The sequence below is a fragment of the Arvicanthis niloticus genome, chromosome 17 (assembly GCF_011762505.2).
Source record: "Arvicanthis niloticus isolate mArvNil1 chromosome 17, mArvNil1.pat.X, whole genome shotgun sequence".
NCBI lineage: Eukaryota > Metazoa > Chordata > Mammalia > Rodentia > Muridae > Arvicanthis > Arvicanthis niloticus.
The window spans coordinates 33026490-33044278 of NC_047674.1; the positions used below are offsets into that span (position 1 = coordinate 33026490).

The 17789-nt window shown below is 49.3% G+C and overlaps 2 protein-coding genes across 19 annotated transcripts in view; one reads left to right on the top strand and one right to left on the bottom strand.

Annotated features, from left to right (window-relative positions):
* The window catches only part of Fam168b (family with sequence similarity 168 member B), a 29536-nt gene extending 18910 nt beyond the window's left edge, over positions 1 to 10626 (top strand). For 6 of the 12 annotated variants that reach the window (XM_076915093.1, XM_076915091.1, XM_076915094.1 and 3 more), the window contains 4 exons: positions 4113 to 4255; positions 4353 to 4530; positions 5875 to 6004; positions 6611 to 10626. In XM_076915093.1, the coding sequence (XP_076771208.1) occupies positions 4113 to 4255; positions 4353 to 4530; positions 5875 to 5987 (434 nt within the window). In that variant the 3' untranslated portion in view covers positions 5988 to 6004; positions 6611 to 10626. Of the gene's footprint in view, positions 1 to 4112; positions 4256 to 4331; positions 4531 to 5874; positions 6005 to 6610 lie in introns of all 12 variants that reach the window. The other 6 variants (XM_076915089.1, XM_076915092.1, XM_076915090.1 and 3 more) reach the window with 1 other exon arrangement.
* Positions 8036 to 17789, bottom strand: part of Arhgef4 (Rho guanine nucleotide exchange factor 4) — a 146657-nt gene continuing 136903 nt past the window's right edge. For 5 of the 7 annotated variants that reach the window (XM_034521471.2, XM_076915086.1, XM_034521472.2 and 2 more), the window contains 7 exons: positions 17549 to 17728; positions 16557 to 16789; positions 16081 to 16210; positions 14177 to 14308; positions 13363 to 13606; positions 12705 to 12782; positions 8036 to 12201 (listed from right to left, as the gene is read on the bottom strand). In XM_034521471.2, the coding sequence (XP_034377362.1) occupies positions 12050 to 12201; positions 12705 to 12782; positions 13363 to 13606; positions 14177 to 14308; positions 16081 to 16210; positions 16557 to 16789; positions 17549 to 17728 (1149 nt within the window). In that variant the 3' untranslated portion in view covers positions 8036 to 12049. Of the gene's footprint in view, positions 12202 to 12704; positions 12783 to 13362; positions 13607 to 14176; positions 14309 to 16080; positions 16211 to 16556; positions 16850 to 17548; positions 17729 to 17789 lie in introns of those variants that run through there. The other 2 variants (XM_076915085.1, XM_076915087.1) reach the window with 2 other exon arrangements.

Consider the following 17789-nt stretch of genomic DNA (forward strand, 5'->3'; position numbering starts at 1 on the left):
GCCCTTTGTGTTTTGTTTGTTTGTTTGTTTGCTTGTTTGTTTGTTTGCCTTTAAGATTTAAACACTGACGTGTGGGTGCTTGTCTGCATATATGTGTGTGCCCAGTGCCTGAGAAGGACAGTAGAGTGTGTCATATCCCCTGGAACTGGAGTTGCAGATGGTGAGTCGCCATGTGGGTGCTGGAAACTGAACTCAGGTCCTCTGTAAGAGCAACCAGTGCTCTTCTTAAGTGCTGAACTAATTCTCCAGCCTACACTGTATGTTGGATTGAGATCTTACTGTGTAGTCTAGGCCTGTCTTGAATTCTCCATCCTCTTGCCTCAGCCTCCTGAGTGCGAAGAGTCTTAAGTGTAGTGTTATACCCTTAGAGAGTTTTCAGTAGAAACAGTTTCAGGTGCATCCCTAACTTGTGAGAGTGCAGCCACTTCCCCGTCACTTGCCCCCTATTGCTACCAGCTGAGTCGATGTGTCAGCTATATTTCATCAGTGTTCCTGTGTTGTTCTGAAGCAATGCTCATGTATCACGTGATGACGATTTACAAGTGCCTCTAAAAGTGTATGTAACGCTATCACCATACCTAAAGCATTAGTTCCTGGTGCTCCCGTTTCTACGTGTCGTCTGTATTACGAGTGCTTCTTGTTGTGTTTTTGATTCTGGGAAATGGTGTGGGCCCTGTTTTTAAGACCAAGTGAGAACTGACTGGCACCACAGTTTCTGAACATGGCTCCATCGGGACACCCAGGGTCTATCCTCAGAGTGCTGCACACTTGAACATTTTGTTGTTGGGTTTGGTTTGTATTTTGGTTTTTCGAGACAGGGTTTCTCTGTGTAGCCCTGGCTGTCCTGGAACTCACACTGTAGACCAGGCTGGCCTCAGACTCACAGATCTGTCTGCCTCTGCCTCCCAAGTGCTGGGACTAAAGGCGTGCGCCACCACTGCTCGACCATTTGAGCATTTTGATTGTCAGTATCTCCTTCATGTGATTTTAGTGATCCCTCAGAGAATTTTGCTCTCTTTCCCTTTTGTATTTTTGGTTTTAAGCAGTCCCTCCACGCTGGCCTCAGATCCATACGCTTCCTCCACGCTTCACACAGCAGATCCTCCACGCTTCCTCAGTCTTCAGAGAGCAGTGACTGCAGACACGTACTTCCATACTCAGTTTTGGCAAGATGACTCAATTGAAATTCCTGGCAATAATGGGGCAGAAACTAGATTTAAATAATTGAGTAGGAATCAGACTTAGCAGAGCCAGCTGTTCAGCTGTTGTGCTGTCTGACATGATTGTGGTTGTGGTAAGTGAAGGCCTGGTTTGGAGGATGGCGAGGTATGCTTGATCTCTCTGCTGCAGTCCCGCATAGTTCCTTTTGTGACAGTCTTGCTTCCACCCTGAGTTGGTTTTCTCTCCTGCATCCATGCTGCTGTGAGCACTCTACTTCCCTGCTTCCCTGTGTTTCCTACTAACACTCAAGGACCTTGTGTAGAGGGTCGGCTCTTTCCTGGTCACCTTCAGTAGGACCTGGCTGGTGGCAGGTCATGACTTCTTGCATAATGAATACTCCCTTGGGAGCCGTTTGGGTTGCCCTGCTCCTTCCCCTTGCTGTGTCACTGAAACCTGAATGGGTGGATCTTACATGGCTTCTCCCAAACTTAAAGATGGCTTACAGATTTGTTGTGGTATAATTGGCATATAATAAAATTAAACATACTTAAAAATTTGAGTTTCCGAATGCATGTTCTGTATCTATCATTTTCCTTTCTATCCTTTATAAAGGCTAGGAGGTGAGCAGTGGGAGAAAGGGACGCTGTTAGCTGTTTACCCTGTAACGGATGTCCAAGGTGGGCAGCTTCCTTCTCAGAAAGGATTTATTAGGCTCACAGTTTCAGAGCTTTCCATCCATGATGACTTAGTCCCAGTATTTGAATGTGTGGCCAGACAGAACATGATAAAGCAAAAATCTTTACCTTATGGATTTGTCCCACAGTACACATACCCCAATGCATATACCCTGGTGCATATACCCCAGTGTGCATACCCCAGTGCATATATCTCAGTGCATATAACCCAGTGCATACCCCAGTGGCCTACAGAATTCACCAGTAGACCCCATTCTCTTGCACTACCATACTGCAGACCACACTTTTGGAGGATTCCTTCAGATCCAAGCTATGATGGTCTCCTTATGTGTTCTTGTCTTTTAACTTGCTTTATAAATCCTAATAGAAAATCTGCATTTTTGGCTTTCTTGGGAAGGCACCAGTATTGAAAGTTGATATATTAAAAATGGTAGATACTGTAGAAGTCATTAATTCTCTCTACTAAAAATATAAGTAAAAATTTCAAATTAAAATTATTTATACTTGGTCCATCCTTTAAAATCGAGAGCCAGTTTGTGCACAAACACTCACATATTTAGTGTGTACTTTGATGGATTCCCCCAGTTGGGCTTCAGCACCAGCTGTGGAGCCATTGCTCAGAACAATCTTTTTCATTATGTCAGTTCAGTAGGGCTTCCCTTTTCTCCCTTTCCTGATTTCTTTCACACATTTAAGGCTTGGATTTCAAAATACCTATGCCATGTATCTGTTAGGTACAGGCCAGTTGTTGGACATGTGAGATCATGTGGTATGTGGTGTACTTTGTCTGGCTTGCTTTGGAAATCCAATGGATTTATAATTTGTAATTTTTTCTTAATGATTGCTAAGTAGTGCTTATATGGCTGGATCAGAGTCTCCTGTTGATGTGGATTTATGTATAAGGCTGGAAAACATGTTTCCAAATTCTGTTGTGGCCCCTAGTGGGGTTGTTGCTTACATTTCTGAAACCTGTCTGCCAGAGCTTGTGATTCTGACACACCCATAGATAGCCAAGTGCTCTGTGCCACAGGTTTACAGCAACAAAAACACAAAGGCCATCACGGCCTCTGCAGAAGTCTTTGGTAGAGAGTAGGATTGAAGAGACATGCAAGCTGTCCTCAGAGTTCAAGTGCAATGTTGTGCTGTTTTTGGATAGTTGAACACCACCACCACAGTCTGCAGTTGCACATTTCTAAAAGTGGTCTCTGGCCACTGCCTAATTTTCAGTCATTGAATTCTTCCCAGGGTTTCCTCTCAGCTGTTTGCTCATGCATGTGTCTGGCTTCTACCCCATACGGCTATCTTGGAGCTTGTCTTCTGTGTCAGCAAGACACTGATCCACAGGATGCACCAAGTCTGAGAATTAGCATGTACAGTGGTCGGAAGTCTCCTGGCCCCAGGGAAGACCACCGTCTCTACCACCCCTTCAGCTCTTCCTCAGCTTCATGTACCTATCTTAATTCCTGTGACCAGTTAGTACAGCTTTTAGAAATAGCCTCATGTGGCTGTAGGGTGCCATCTTCTTTTCCCTTCTTCATGTAGCTTTATATGTTCTGTCCCCTTTTACTTTAAGAAATGATTTGTGTATGTGTGGAAGGGAGTCCAGTGCTCCTGGAGGGCATAAGAGTTGGTTGGATCCTCTGGAGCTGGAGTTGTGAGTGATCCTATGTGTCTGGAACTGAACTCGGGTCCTCTAGAAGAGGAATCTGTGTTCTTAACTGCTGAGGTATTTCTTAGTATCTTCTCATGTCTTCTGTTTAACAATCTGCTTTGGTGTTTAGTGTTTCCTTTTCTCTTTGTGATGGTGCACATCAGCTTACCCCTGACTCACGACTACACTAAAGTGTTTTACCAGGCCTGGACATTTTGTTGGCTTATTTAGTTTTGCTGTAATGAGCAATGTCTTGCTTGCAGTGAAGTTTCGTCTGTATGCGCTTATTTCCCTAAGATTAGACCTTAAATGTAGGGTGAAAAGGTATATGTGCCATTAATGCCAAGTCGAGCTGAGGGAGACCATAGCAATTTCTATCCAGCAAGACAGGACAGGTTCTTGTGTGAGTATATGCTCTGCAGAACTTAGCACTGCACATGCGTACATCACACAAAGCATAGAGATCCAGGTAGAAGAGAGGGGGCTGTAGTGGCAACAGGGCTCCACCGTGTTCATGATTGGTGGTGGCCCTGGCTCCTTCCTACAGAGTTGTCCTTGTCTAGCATTGGCTAGGTGAACTCAGGCCTTTGGCTTCTTTGTTCCAGGCTACACTCCTGGCACACCTTACAAAGTGTCCTGTTCCCCAACCAGCGGAGCTGTGCCACCATACTCCTCCTCCCCCAATCCTTACCAGACGGCTGTGTACCCAGTGAGAAGTGCCTACCCCCAGCAGAGCCCGTATGCCCAGGTATGCTTGGGCATGCCCTACACCTGGGGGAGGGTTGGTTCCATCATCTCCCTACAGCCCTGGGACCCTTTGGCAGTTGTCTCTGTTTTCTCCACAGCAAGGCACGTACTATACACAACCTCTGTATGCAGCACCTCCTCATGTCATTCACCACACCACGGTGGTGCAGCCCAATGGCATGCCAGCAACGGTCTACCCTGCTCCCATCCCGCCTCCTAGAGGCAGCGGGGTTACCATGGGCATGGTTGCTGGGACCACGATGGCCATGTCAGCAGGTGGGTCCTATTTCTTGTGTGTTCTGCAGCATCCTGAGACCTGCTGAAGTGGGGCGAGTCCATGAAGCTTCTGACTCATGGCCTTCAAGTCTCATGGCCTCAGTTATGGGAAAGGACTACTGAGCCCACGCCTTTTCTTCCCTTTCTCCTTTCAAGAACACGCATGAGTCAAGTGGCCTTCCCACTGTGGAACTTAACTGAATCCCATGCCTCATTAGTGAGCTAGGTGGCCATGTGGCAGTAGGAATGAGGAGTGTTTAGGTAACCCTCACTTGGCTACTTCAGTGAGCAGTTCTAGATGGGCCAGCTGTCTCTGTTGTTAAGGATGCAGTAATGAGAAAGTGTCTCTTTAAAAAAGCTGCCTTTGTGTCAATAGAGGAATAGCTGCTTGTAAAAATCCTATGCTGTTTATTGATTGAATCAGGAAAGTGAGTTGGGACAGACCTCCATGGCAGCTTGGGGTTTGATGGCAGGTCTGAGGATGGAGCCACCTCTTGACCTTTCAGTGTTTGTAGCTGCCTTTAAGCTGTTCCATGCAAGATCACTTTGTTCTCCATGTTTGAAGACCTGTTTCACAACACCCTGAGTTGTATACTGGAGTGAGAGGACAGCGAGGGGAAGAGAGAAAAAGACCATGAACACAAGCATGAGGGGCTCTACTCCATTCACACGTACACTAGACAATGGCTGAGGCTAAGCCACACCTCCCCATCTCAAGGTAGAGACCCTTGCTGCCCACACTCCTGAGGGGGCTGCTCCCAGGCAGGCAGCAGCAGTCTACACTAGTTTTCTTTAACAACAAACTTTTAGACCCTGCAAGTCTAAAACTCCTGTACCCATTAAACAGATAGGCCATTCTCCTTCTTCGAGATGTAGCATCCACTATTCCATGTCTGAATTTGACAGCGTTGGGCATGTCATGTGAGTAGGGACACACACTGTTCTTCCTCACCGGCCTCCTCACTTAGCACACTATTCTCCACGTCCACCTCTGCTGTCCATGTGCTAGAATCTCCTTCGTGTTTAAGGGGAGTAGACTCAGCTTTTCATTTTGTAGTCATGTGATCTGCCAAAATCAATGTGCACAGTCTGAAGAGGAGTTACAGGCATACTGTGACCACCAACTGCTGTGCTAATAATGCCTTTCGACACTTTGGATAATTTGTTTGGAGTTTTGACCCTTCTGGTTCAAGACCAAGACCATTCCTTTTCCCCCACCCTACCGTCCCCCAAATGAGACAGATAGATACACACACACACAGAGCCAGGTGCTATCAGAGGCCAAATGGTAGAGCTCTCTCTAGTGGTCACTTGTGCTTCCTTACGAAGTGTTCTTTTTTCCAGGTACCCTGCTGACTGCTCATTCTCCAACTCCTGTAGCCCCTCACCCGGTCACTGTCCCCACGTACCGAGCCCCAGGAACACCCACCTACAGCTATGTGCCCCCGCAGTGGTGATTGCCCTGCAAATTAATGTGAGTATTAGTGAAGGATGTGGCTGGGTGGGCCCTGCTGAGGTGCACTTCTCTGAGGAAACTGTGACACTGACCAGATAGAAGCACTGGTCTAGTTTGCTTGTCTGCCGATATGGTAAAATACTGAGCGTGAGCACCTTGGAGAAGGGAGGAGCTGGCTTGGCTTACAGTTATAATCCTTCATAGTAGGAATCTGAGCAGGAACTGACAAACAGACAGTGAGGATTGGTGCTTACTGGCTTGCTCCCTCCAGCTTGCCCTCCTTGCTACCTTCCTTACAGCCTTGGTCCACCTACCCACGAACGGCACCATAGGCCTTCCATCCTTATATCCTTACCCTTATTGGACATCCCAGTAGGGAAGGAAAGAAGGAAGGGGGAGAGCATTGAGTGTTAACTGTTTGTCTTGCTGCTTCTGTAGTGGGCTTGTATCATTTCTGTTTACTGCAGTGTGTGGGGCTGCAGGTAGCGGTGTAGGGCAGGGGGCACAGGGTGTGTCTGTAAGGTGGGTGAGAGCCAGGTGCCGAAGCTTTGGCTCCTGCTGCCCTCTGGAACTTGTAAAGCCCAGGTGCCAAGAGTCTGTCTGACTGTTGTCATTCTTTCCCAGATTTGAGGATGGAGCTGTGCAGTCACTTCATTGAGTTTCACAGCTGGTGCTGCAGGCCTTGTGCCTCCAACCAGGACTTTCTTCTTAATGCTCCGACACTTAGCTAAACACGACTGCGTCCCAGCCCAGCAGGTCCCAGCTCGCTAGTCTCCAGCTAACTCTGTGGGTTGGTTTTAAAGCAAATCCTGTTTTGTGGACTGCCTGGCAAATTTTTTAGCTAACTGTAATGATAAAAAAGGGAGTATTACTCTATTCTGAATCATATCTAGTTGAATGCATGTTTATCAAAACAAAAACAAAGCTTGCTCAATCTACCTGCAGTGACTGATGCAAAACCATCATATGCAAAACCCAAAGGACTGGACCGTGTTCACAGCCTGTTACTCACGCACTTCTCTGATGTATGCTGAGTCTCAGTTACACTTGTGCAAGGGATGTCCTCACGGGAGTGTGAGGAGTACTGGAGGGCACTCCTAGGGTGCTGGGGTTGCCAGTTATGGACACAGACTTGTAGCTTTCAGCAGCCTGTTTTTTTGGCACTGACTGACTGATCCTGGAGGGAGCTGCAGGGACTGGGGGAGAGAGAGAGAGAGAGAGAGACTGAGCTCCAGATAGCAGCAGCAGGGATAGTGGGGCCCCCTCTCCTTCATTTCAGCTAGAGTGTGCTCTGGGAAGCAGGGATCTACCTGACGCTTATCAGGAAATAGAGGAGCTTGGTGACCAGTCCAGCAGGGGTGAAGAATGGTCTATATGTCAGAGCAGTGTCTGCCATCTGAGTTTCCGCTGTATGTCTTACATGATGATGTTTTGTGTATCTGTTGGGACTGTTGGAAAAGTCCATTGTAGAAGTAAATTGTCTTCCTAGGAGGGAAGATGTCAAAGAGAAGCAGCCACACTGAGGCAGTGTTGCCTTTTGCTTTATTTTGCTTAGGGAACCATTCCTTTTTTCCTCTGAGAATAATTGCGTCAGCTAAAGACACAGGCACTGCTGTATTCTCCCACAAAGACTTCAGCTCTGTGCTGTGGAGAGTGTTGTACATTTAAGACTGGTTACAAGGGAATACGTGTATTTTTAGTTCTCATGTTTCTTGTAGAGAAGCAGGGCTGTGATTATGTCTAAAAATGTAGAGATGATGTAGCTTGACTTGGGGTCTTTGACCTGAGGATGACCTGCCCTCTGTGACTAGTGGGGTGAGGCTAGGGAAGCCTGCATAATGGCACTCAGTACCAAGCAGATGTGGAAAGCAGAAAGGAAGGGCCAGGCAGTTGAGGAATGCGCTTGCCTGGAAGACTCTATGGTGGGAAAGATTTTGAGTGTGTACATAAGAAATCACGAGGGTTCTTTTTGCCTGATTATGCCCCACCTGAATCTGTGAGAGTGTTTTGTTCAGTGTGGGTCAGAGGGGCAGGGCATGAGGACCTCTCTGGGGTCTTGTCAATTGGGGGTGTGCTTTTTATCTTTTTTTTTTTTTCAACCCCATTGAATTGCTGGGGCTTTGGTTGGAAGAGGTGCTTGTCTCTGGCAGCTAAGTCGGGGCTTCTGTGTTGTGTGGAGGTCGCCTCAGTAGCAGTCAGCTTGGCCAGGGTGGGTCACCTGAATATTGAACCTTTTGTGACCTTATTTTTATAGTAATGCTCTCCATAATTTTTTTTTTTTTTTAGCATTTTATTTTTTGAGAAGTTTAGGAAGATATTTGCATGGATCAGTGTGAACAGAAGGTTCCTCATTCCTTATGTCCATGAACATAGAATGTTTATGGATAAGTATGTTTAATTGCCTCATGAGCACTTAAGTGTGTGGTGTGTGTGTGTTTGTGTGCGTGTGTGCTTGAGTGTGGGTGTGCATGGGGAGAGGGGTAGTACAAGAAAGCACACACTGCACAGAAATAGAAACATTTGCCGTGGCACATAGCCTACATCCGTACCTCCATGTTGGGATTCCCATCCCTGGGGTGGATGATGTGCAGTGTTGGTAGCTCCAAGGTTTCCCTGGACTCAACAGACCAGAAGGTTGTCTCCCAGGTGAATAATCACAGATCAGAACAAATGTACCTGTGATTTCACATGTGTTTGAAAAAGCCCCCTTACCCACCCCCAACTAAACATAGCTATCTCCCTGCCAGGAAAGGGTGTAGTTTTTTGCCTACAGCAGGAAGTTACCAAGTCTTAGGGCCTGCTTGCAGCTGCACACAGTGTGTGTTTCCACAGGCCCCAAGTTCTCAGGAGAGAGGGGTTGCTGCCCTCCTACTGATCCCGTCAGCTTCCCACACTTGCCCTGGAACTGTTTCATTGGAGTGACTATCAAACAGCTCTGTATTCTACAACTCGCCTGTGTGGAAGTCTTTTCTGTTTTGAAGCTATCAGGTCGTCACTATGGAATCTGCTGGTGAAAGATCTTACCAGGTGAAAATCTGGGCCTATGGATAGGAGTGAACTGTCACAGGTGGTGACTTTAACAACATTCAGTTTCAGTAAAATTAAGGAACAGAATTGGGTCAGTATTCTATTATATAGCTGCACAGTTATTCCAAAACATTAAGTAACATTCCAAGAAAGTGTGCTTTCTATGGGTGTGACATTCCTGACTGGAGTCCATCAGCTGAATTGACAGGCAAGCAGAGACTCTGATACTTATGAACATTGACATCATTATTGTTTTCTGCTGCCTTCTCTGAGGCTAGGGAGCTTCCTTCCTCTGCTGCTGCTCTTTGCAGTTTAGAGCTGTGGAGTATTGGAACCTGTGAGCTCCTTGACTCTCAAGAAGCCCACCAGCAGGATTGGGCCAGTTAGGCTACAGGCATGGAAGCGGCCTCTGGAACTGTTGTCTGTTGTGTTGTGGTCTTCCTCAGAAGAACTGTTGGGTGGCTTTTGGTTACCAGTTGCCATTCTGGGTAGCAGCTTGTGTTTTGCAGAGACAGTGTTTCCTGCAGGTGGGGAGGTTCCCAGTTCTGGATTGGTTGTTAAGGGTCCTACCTTTCTTCAGTCATGCACCTGGTATCTTACTGCATCTGGTTGTGTTGTTCTGATGTGAAAAGAGGCTGAAAGAGCAGACTGGGTGTTTTGTGGTACAGTTTGAGCCTAAACATTGGGGCTGCTTCAGATTTCCTCAGTTCTCCTGAATATTGGAGTATAGTATTACTGTGGGGCCACCTCTCAGCAGCTGCCATCTGTACTCATGTACCTGGCGCAGGACCTCCCAGGGTGCAGTGGCAACTGTGGCAGCTACTGGTTCTTTCCGCGGGTGCTGAGGGTTGCGGAGGGCAGGTGTGCAGCAGAGCACACTCTCAAGTCCAGCACACCTCCCAGGTCTTTGTATTTCCTGAGTTGCATCCTCCTGCCCAGTCTTCTGTGTTGGATGGCGTGATGATGTGGTCTCAGTAGGGACAGTCACATTATTCCCCATGTCTTAAAGGATTCTTCTCTTCCCTACGTCTCCCTGTGCATGTGAAGAACAGAAAGCCTGTGGAATAAATCTAGAACTGTGGCATGGGAGGCAGCAGCTGTAATGAGATGTGAGGGCCCGGTGGGTATCAGGCAGTTCCCAGGGAAGGGCAGTGGGTGGGTCTGGTGCAGACTGTAGGCAGTATAATAGACCAGTTAGATCAGGCGGGGACTGGTTCCCGGCAGGGTTATTGTGGCAGCTGGAGGCCCCAAGGAGCCTGGTAGGCTGGGACTGGGGATTGAACAGAAAAGGCTCTTCTTTTTTTAAACTTTTGTTTTTAAATACTCTTTTTTACACTGTTGTTGGTACTTTTTTTATGCTTAAGTCAGCATTGTCTTCCAGTGTTAAAGGCATCCCTTGCCTCTTCATGGAACTTATGTGTCAAAACAAAGGAAAGGGCAGATTGTCCATCCAAGCCAGTTCAATTAGATGTAAATTCATACTGTTTTAATTTTTTATGCAATCTGATGAGTAGATGAGCTCAGATTTAAAATCCTTAAAAGCACGTTTATTGTAACCAGAATTGTTATGTAATTAATACTGCAGTTTTCAATAAAGATTGACTTGTGTTGCATATTCTGATCTTTTCATGGGAGGTTTGTCAAAGGCAAAGGTCTGACTAGCACTTGCTGCCATTTCCCCCAGTGAAGAAGTTCCTAGGGGTTTGGGACAAGGCTGTGTGTTCAGCCCTTGAGTGGCTTTGGTGGCGGTCTTCCTAAGTGCTCTAGGGGGTGGAGGCTTCTGCAGCTCTACATAAGCCCCCTGTGTCCCTCAGTTTAGCAGACCCCAAAATACTGAAATACCACTGACCCCACCTCTTAGCTCACATGTGCCGGTTAGCTACTCCAGGAGGTGGCGAGGGAGTCTGTGGCCACCCTGCTCCACATGGCTCCCTGGGCTGCTTTCTTCCACCCCTCTTTGAGGCCTCTGCAATAGTGACCCTAGCCACCTTAGGCCACTTCTGCCAGAACCCTGAGGCTGTGACCTAGTGAGCAGCACCTCCCCCAGGACCAGAGCAGAAGAGGAGGAGAGGCAGGGCACCAGCCCCAGGAGGGATGACAGCACACAGAAGAAACTGACACACACCACCAGCTGACCAGCAGCCAGGTTGCTTTTCATTTGTTTCTTTATGAAATTAAATGTGGCTTTTGGATTAGAGAAGATGCAGCGCAAGAGTGACTCCATGCTTCCGAGTCCTGCAGGCTCTGCACCACGTGCAGGCCGGCCATGCTGGGTCACAGAGTTCAGTCCTTATGGCTTCTCACACATACTAGGGTAAGGCAATCTTTCTGTGTCATTAACAATTCTCCAGTATTAGAGAAACAACACGACCAAATTCATAATGAACAGGGAGTGGGTGTGGGTGTGTGCGCAGCCACCCCAGCTACAGGGAACTGTCACTAACCCGGAACCAGGTACAGAGTTGACTGTACGGTTTTGTTCTTGTTACACATGTCACAAGTAAAGAGGGCGTCTGGCAGCCAGCAGTGTATAGAGGGACCAGGAGGCTTAAGGACAGCTATAGGTAGAGTTAGGAGGGCTGAATGCCTGGTCCTGGACCTCTCAGGTTGCAAGTGCGCTAGGGGCCTGAACAGACAAATGAAGAGCAGAGGGTCACACACCTGCTTTGGCAGGTGGCTCATGGCCACAGAGTTTGGTCTCCTACGCAGAGGAAACAGGAATGGAGATGATAAAGTTTCCAAAGAATGTCCAGAGCAGATGAGCCTATGTGCACAGCCTGGCCAGAGGTTCTGAACTGTGGCGTGCAGGCTTACCATTGATGGTGGCTCTGCGTAGGTCTAGAGTATAGGCAGAGGCTGGTTCCTGCACACGAGCCGTGGGGAAGGGGCCAGAGGCAGGGCCCAGCCATCATACAGCGTGACGCTGCGCCTGTTCGCTTCCAGTTTGTAAAACAGGCAGAGGGCCTGGTAGTGTAGGCATCAGAGAGGAAAGGACGGTTCCACAAAGTGCCGTCAGGTTGTCTGATGGGTGCTGGCTCACTTGCGGAAGGGCGCCAGTCGGCTGATGCTGTGCCAGAAGTTAGACGGCTTCCGCCTGGGCTCTGCTAGCACCAACACCTGCTGCTGGGGCCGGCTGGCAGGCAGTGATGGATGCTTGTGGCGGGTTAGGTATCCTGGCCTGCCAACAGCTGGACAGGGAAAGAGAGACACCAAGGGTCACAAGGGTAGAAGACCAAAAGGAGCCTGTTTGTGGGTTCTGCTGTAGATCATTCCATAGGTACAGTAGTTTGCCACGCAGGACTTGCTTCCCAAGGGGCTAAAACCATAACACACAAGATCCCAAGATACCAATAGTTTTTGACCTGAGCCCGGCCTACTACTGCAGCCTGAGGGCTGGCCAGGGCCACTGTCTGCTTCTAGTTTTGGAGAGATGGCTATCTCACAGGCAGCTGTGACACACCTATCGGCAGCCTGGGGAGGTGAACTCTAACTCCTGGAAACTGTAACACCAGAGAAGTCAAGCAAAAACTGGCATCTCTGTTGGCGCTTACCACCTTTGAAAACATAGCCTGTAGAGGGCAGGCAGTAGACATCTCTAAGGATGCTGGTGGCTAGCTGCCATTGCTCTTGAAGTCAGGGAAACGCAGTCAAGGCTGGAACTGCCTAGGGAGTAGGATGCTTCCCCATTTACCTTTAGGCTTCCCTGTGGCCTGCTGCTTGCTGGCGTTCAGCATGGCCTGCTTCCTCTGAAGCTCGGTGATGGAGAAGCCTGCAGGAAGGGTGTATGTGAGACCCCACCTTGCCTTCTTCACTTGCTCATGTGCCTCCCGGGAGGGCTTTCTAGTCCAGGCACTATCCTCCTGGATATCCCCATTCCTATCATGCTTGAGATAGCCTGGCATGGCAGGGACTTCCCTCGCCTGCTCAGTCCTTCTGTCTTGTCACGGCCAAGGGACAGAATGAAGCCACCCATGTCTCCCCTTCCCGCTTCTCTATTATCTAGCTTCTTTCTCTTCACTCCTGTGGATACTCCTAAACCAAAGCATGAAGCTGGTGACCGAGGAGCAGGAGAGGATGGGAAAGGCTTCTGTAGTACCCAGTCCATGTTCTCCAGGGCTTGGTGGGAAGGGGCTCCCCCAGGTCTCAACAGATGGGCACATAGGGTTAGATCCTCCCAACAGACTCAGTCAGTGGGGTCGACCACAGGAATAGCCATTTCTACCAGATGGCTGCTAAGAGGTTTCTGCAGCCTCACTCAGCCCCTAGGGTGTGGTCTCATTCTCAAGTTGGCCCTGACCACCTAATATGTGGGGCCCAGTGGCTAGGCAAGGCCCAGCAGGATCTCCCACCTGTCTCCTGGTCCAGCCGCACCTGCTCCCTCTCTCTGGCAAAGGCCTTCAGCCAGCGCTGCTTCTGTTCTGGTTTCCTGGCACACAGTAAGTGGCTGTCCCCGGTGGTACCACAGTACAGACGGAAGGCATTCTTGACGCTCACGTGGAGGTCTCGGTCCTTCCCATCTTCCACATCTATCACCTCCAGGTCATCCATGTCCAGCCGGCCCTTGTAGTATAGCACGTCCCGGCGGAGCAGATCCTGCCAGATGCTGCCCTGAGCCCTGGCTGCCCAGCAGCCTGCCTAACTACCTGGTCATGTCCAGGGTCCATGCCCACCTCCCCTCCAAGCCACTGATTGGCAGGACAGTCTAATCTTTGGAATGTGCACATAGTCTGGTGGGCAGAAAGCCTCAGAAACTAAAGCAGTGGTCCATATGGTGTGGCAGAGAGCAGAGAGAACAAGGGAGGCTTCATGCATGGGACCAGTGTGCCATGGTTTGAAAGAAGCAGAACTAGCAGTAAAGAGCCCAGAGGCTGCTGGGATCAGAGAAATGAGACAGAAGTAAAGGCTTGCAGAGGGAGACGTGATCTGAGGAGCAGGCAGGGACCAGGTCAGGGATGGGGGTGTTCTCAGCAGCACACTGTTCAAAGAGCTACTCCCGGTGTCCCTGGGCTCACCATAGAGAGCCAGTCCTAAGGGCCTTACTGGGACTCCTGGAGACACAGAAGGACCAAGGGCAGAGTCCGACAGGCTCTTTGCCTCTAGACAAGAGCCCAGCCCTTAACTATTCCATGGGACTGGTCTGGCAAGGTAGGGCGGTTTGGATACCTTTTTACAGTAGATGAGCTGACGGTCAAAGAGAAAAAACATTCTCTGCTGACTCCTGGCTTGAGGCTGTGTAACACGGGTCAGCTCCCCCGAGTGGATGAGTTCCGAGCTCCTGACCAGGAGGTCTTCCCCCTGAGTGAACCCCAAGGAGAGCCATGAGGTAAGTGTGCCCAACCTTAGGCTCTGGCTCCCGCCTCTGTTGGCGAGTAGGTGTCTTCCTGCTGTCGCCTGAATTGAGCTAGGTAGGACAAGGTAAGAGGACTGCTCTTAAAACCCAAAGGCAGCCTTGCAAGTGTGGATGTGGGAGGAGAGAGAGGGTAGCTACTGGCCTTCTGTGGCTGCCGAGCACTGGGAATTTGATGTCACCGAAGTACACAGTGATTTTGACAATGTATGAAACAATGTCAAAAATGTTTGTTGGTTGCTTACATTTGAAATATTTTGATTGATTGAAATCACTAAATAAAACACTTTTTCATTTTACCTTTTCATTTTGCGTGGTGTGTTGTGTGTCCACATGTTTACATGTGTGTTTACCCGTGTGCCTATATGTATGAGCACGGTAGGGGAACAGGTCAACATCAAGTGTCTTAATGACTTTCCACCTTTTAAACAAACCTTTTATTATTTATTTACTGTGGGAGGGGTGTGTGAACACATGCCACAGCAAGTGTTTGGAGCACAGAGGACCCCTCGCGGGATCCTCTTTCCACCAAATGAGTCTTGGAGACTGGCATGCGTTTCAGCAGCCTTGGCAGCGGGTACCTCTACCCTCCAAGGCATCTCACCAAGCCATCTCTACCTTATTTGTTGAGACAAGGTCTTTTCACTGAAGTAATAAAATCAGGCTGGGTGACCCAAAAGTCAGGAATCCTCGTCTCTACCATCTAAGACTGAGAGACAGGTGTATCACCATGCCTGTTTGTTTGTTTGTTTTTCTTTTTAAATGTGGGTGCTGGGAATCTGAAGTCAGGGCCTCTTGCTTGCATGCAGAGCAAGAAGGCACTTTACCTCCTAGGCCCTGAGCCCACTCTTCTCCTTTTGGAAGATGGCTATTAGAAGTACAGAATTCTGGACATGGCTAACACTGTCTTTTAAATGCTTTAGAGAAAAATTAGGCTTGGCAGGGACTTGCTCCTGCAGCTAAATGTATTTAGTACCTCAAACTGACCCGTGGGAGCTGCTGGCAGCCATCCATTTGGGAATGACTGTGCTTTCCAGTCCTTGGCCAGGCAGGGACTCAGCCAGGCTGCTGCACTGTCCAGTTATGCCTACTCAGTGCGAGTAGGACCTAGGACTCTGCTGTCCTTTTCTGCACCTTATTCTGGCGTTCCTTATGTTCTCATCCCGACAGCTGGCACAGTATACCACAGTTCCATCTGGGTAAGTGCAGAGGTGGCGGACGGCTGTGTGCAGAAGAGGCAGAACTCCTCCCACCCCATGCCTTTAAGAAGCAGGAATGTATAGTTACCAGTTTCACTTGCTGCCTTAGAAGGCCAGCCTGGCCAGATACGTGAGGATGCACAACCCCGAAAAAGTGAGCATCCATTTCTAGTCCCACCATGGGCTCTAACCTCAGCTGTTGAGAGTTCCAGAACTTATCTAAAATTTAGCAGTCCAGCCTGTCCTGGGGGCAGAGAAACAGACCAGTGTGTCTTAGAAACACAGTTCCTTGGGTTAGGGCTGTCCCTAGGCTGGCGATGGCTGGAAAGTGTGTGATAGTTCACACAGGAAGGAAACCATTAGGTGCCAAAGTGGAGGTGCTACCAGAGGCCCAGTGCAAGAGAACCTGTCTTCCAACAGCTCCCGGGGGTGCAGTGGGTCCCCGCTTCTCTCCCCTTCTGAGCAAGGGCAGTTTTCAAGCAAAGACCCCCACAGGATTTTCTGGGCACCGGGGCCCTCACCTCCCAGTCCTCTATGGAGCTCTGCCATTGAGCAATCTTGTCGATGTTTTCAAGCCTTCGTTTCCGTTCGTTGATGAGCTGGGCCACATTCTTCATGGCGTGCAAGGCGGCTTCGACATTTTTAAAGTCCCTGGAGCAGAACAGACAGAAGCGGTGCGGCAAGCTGGAGAGCAGGAAGAGCTGTAGAGTCCCCAGAGGCTGTGAGCTTGCTCTTAGCCACAGCCCCATCCATCACGTACAATAGCCCTCCTCTCCTGAATAACTTCCAGGTAGAACAGCTTAGTATACTATTGATGTATAGCCTTCCCTACTCCTGTAGAGCTCAAGGTGGTGGCCTTGCTTTACCCTAAGCTGGTTCCCAGTGCCTCCAGCAGTACCCGACATTCTGCAAACGCTACCCACGCTGCAAATCCTCAAATTGGCTGACTGACGGCATGCAGTCTCGGCAGCTCCCCTCCCCGCCTTGTGCCCTCTACCTGTGCTGGGGGTGCGTGTACTTGAGCAGCTCCGCCAACTGGAGGGGGTACTTGCAGATCTTCTGCACTGGGGTCAGTAGAAAGCCATCCAGCGAGATGTCAATCATTCTTTGCAGCAGCCGGCAGGCCTCGAAGAAGTACACGTACTTGCTGAGCTTGGTGAGGCGGGAGAGCTCCACGCAGGCATTGGGATGGTTGTTGCAGTACTCAGAATAGATCTGGAAGTCTGCTTGCTGGGGGTACAGCTAGAGGTCAGGATGGTTGTCTGCTGTTTCCCCGGCAACAGGCCACAGCTATAAGGTAAGGGTCAGGAGCTTCCACATTTTGTATAGGGGCTGGTTCTATCTACTTTGCTGGATACAAACTATATGTAGTCATTCCAGAGATGGGGAAAAAAAGTCTGTGATGTGTCTGCCTATCCTTGGAGCCACTCGGCTTTCTAGGTAGGGTTTCTATGAGATTCTGATCATGCCTCTGTTTTTATTTTATTATGGTCTTTTTGTTTGTTTGTTTGTTTGTTTTGGTTTTTCGAGACAGGGTTTCTCTGTGTAGTCCTGGGTGTCCTGGAACTCACTCTGTAGACCAGGCTGGCCTGGAACTCAGAAATCTGCCTGCCTCTGCCTCCCAAGTGCTGGGATTAAAGGCGTGCGCCACCACCGCCCGGCTATTTTATTATGTTTTAATGAAGTCATCGGTGCTAATCAGGAAAGATTATCAAGGCTAAACAGCTAAAGCCTTGGAAGTTGGAGAGACTCTCACCTCAGTAGAGGACAAGACAGTCTGCCCAGGAAGGCTAGCAGCTTTTATCTGTGAACCTGGTGTGGTAAATTCGGTGGGGGGGGGGGGGCAAGAGTAGGTGGCCTGGGGTACAGCAAGTGTGCCAAGCACAAAGACAAGTTCGGAATGGGGTAGGGTAGAGTCGGGGGAGGACCAGGCACTGCAGCCAGTTAGGGCATAAGACTCCCGTGCGGGACAGGTCCAGGCGCACTTACGTGTTCCAGAAAGCAGGCACCCAGCTCGCTCAGGTGTGGCCGCTCTGTGTTGAACTTCTGCTCCAAAGCTTTCACAAACGCCTTTTGGCAGCGGTAGATGTCCTCGATGTTCCCAAAGATGGTGCGCAGCTGCTCTTCACTGAACATATCCTCCCGCTTGCGGCACTGGCGGACATAGCCCTGGGGGGGTGGGACGGAGCCAAGCTCTCTGGGTACCCATTCGTGAACCCCACCACACGCC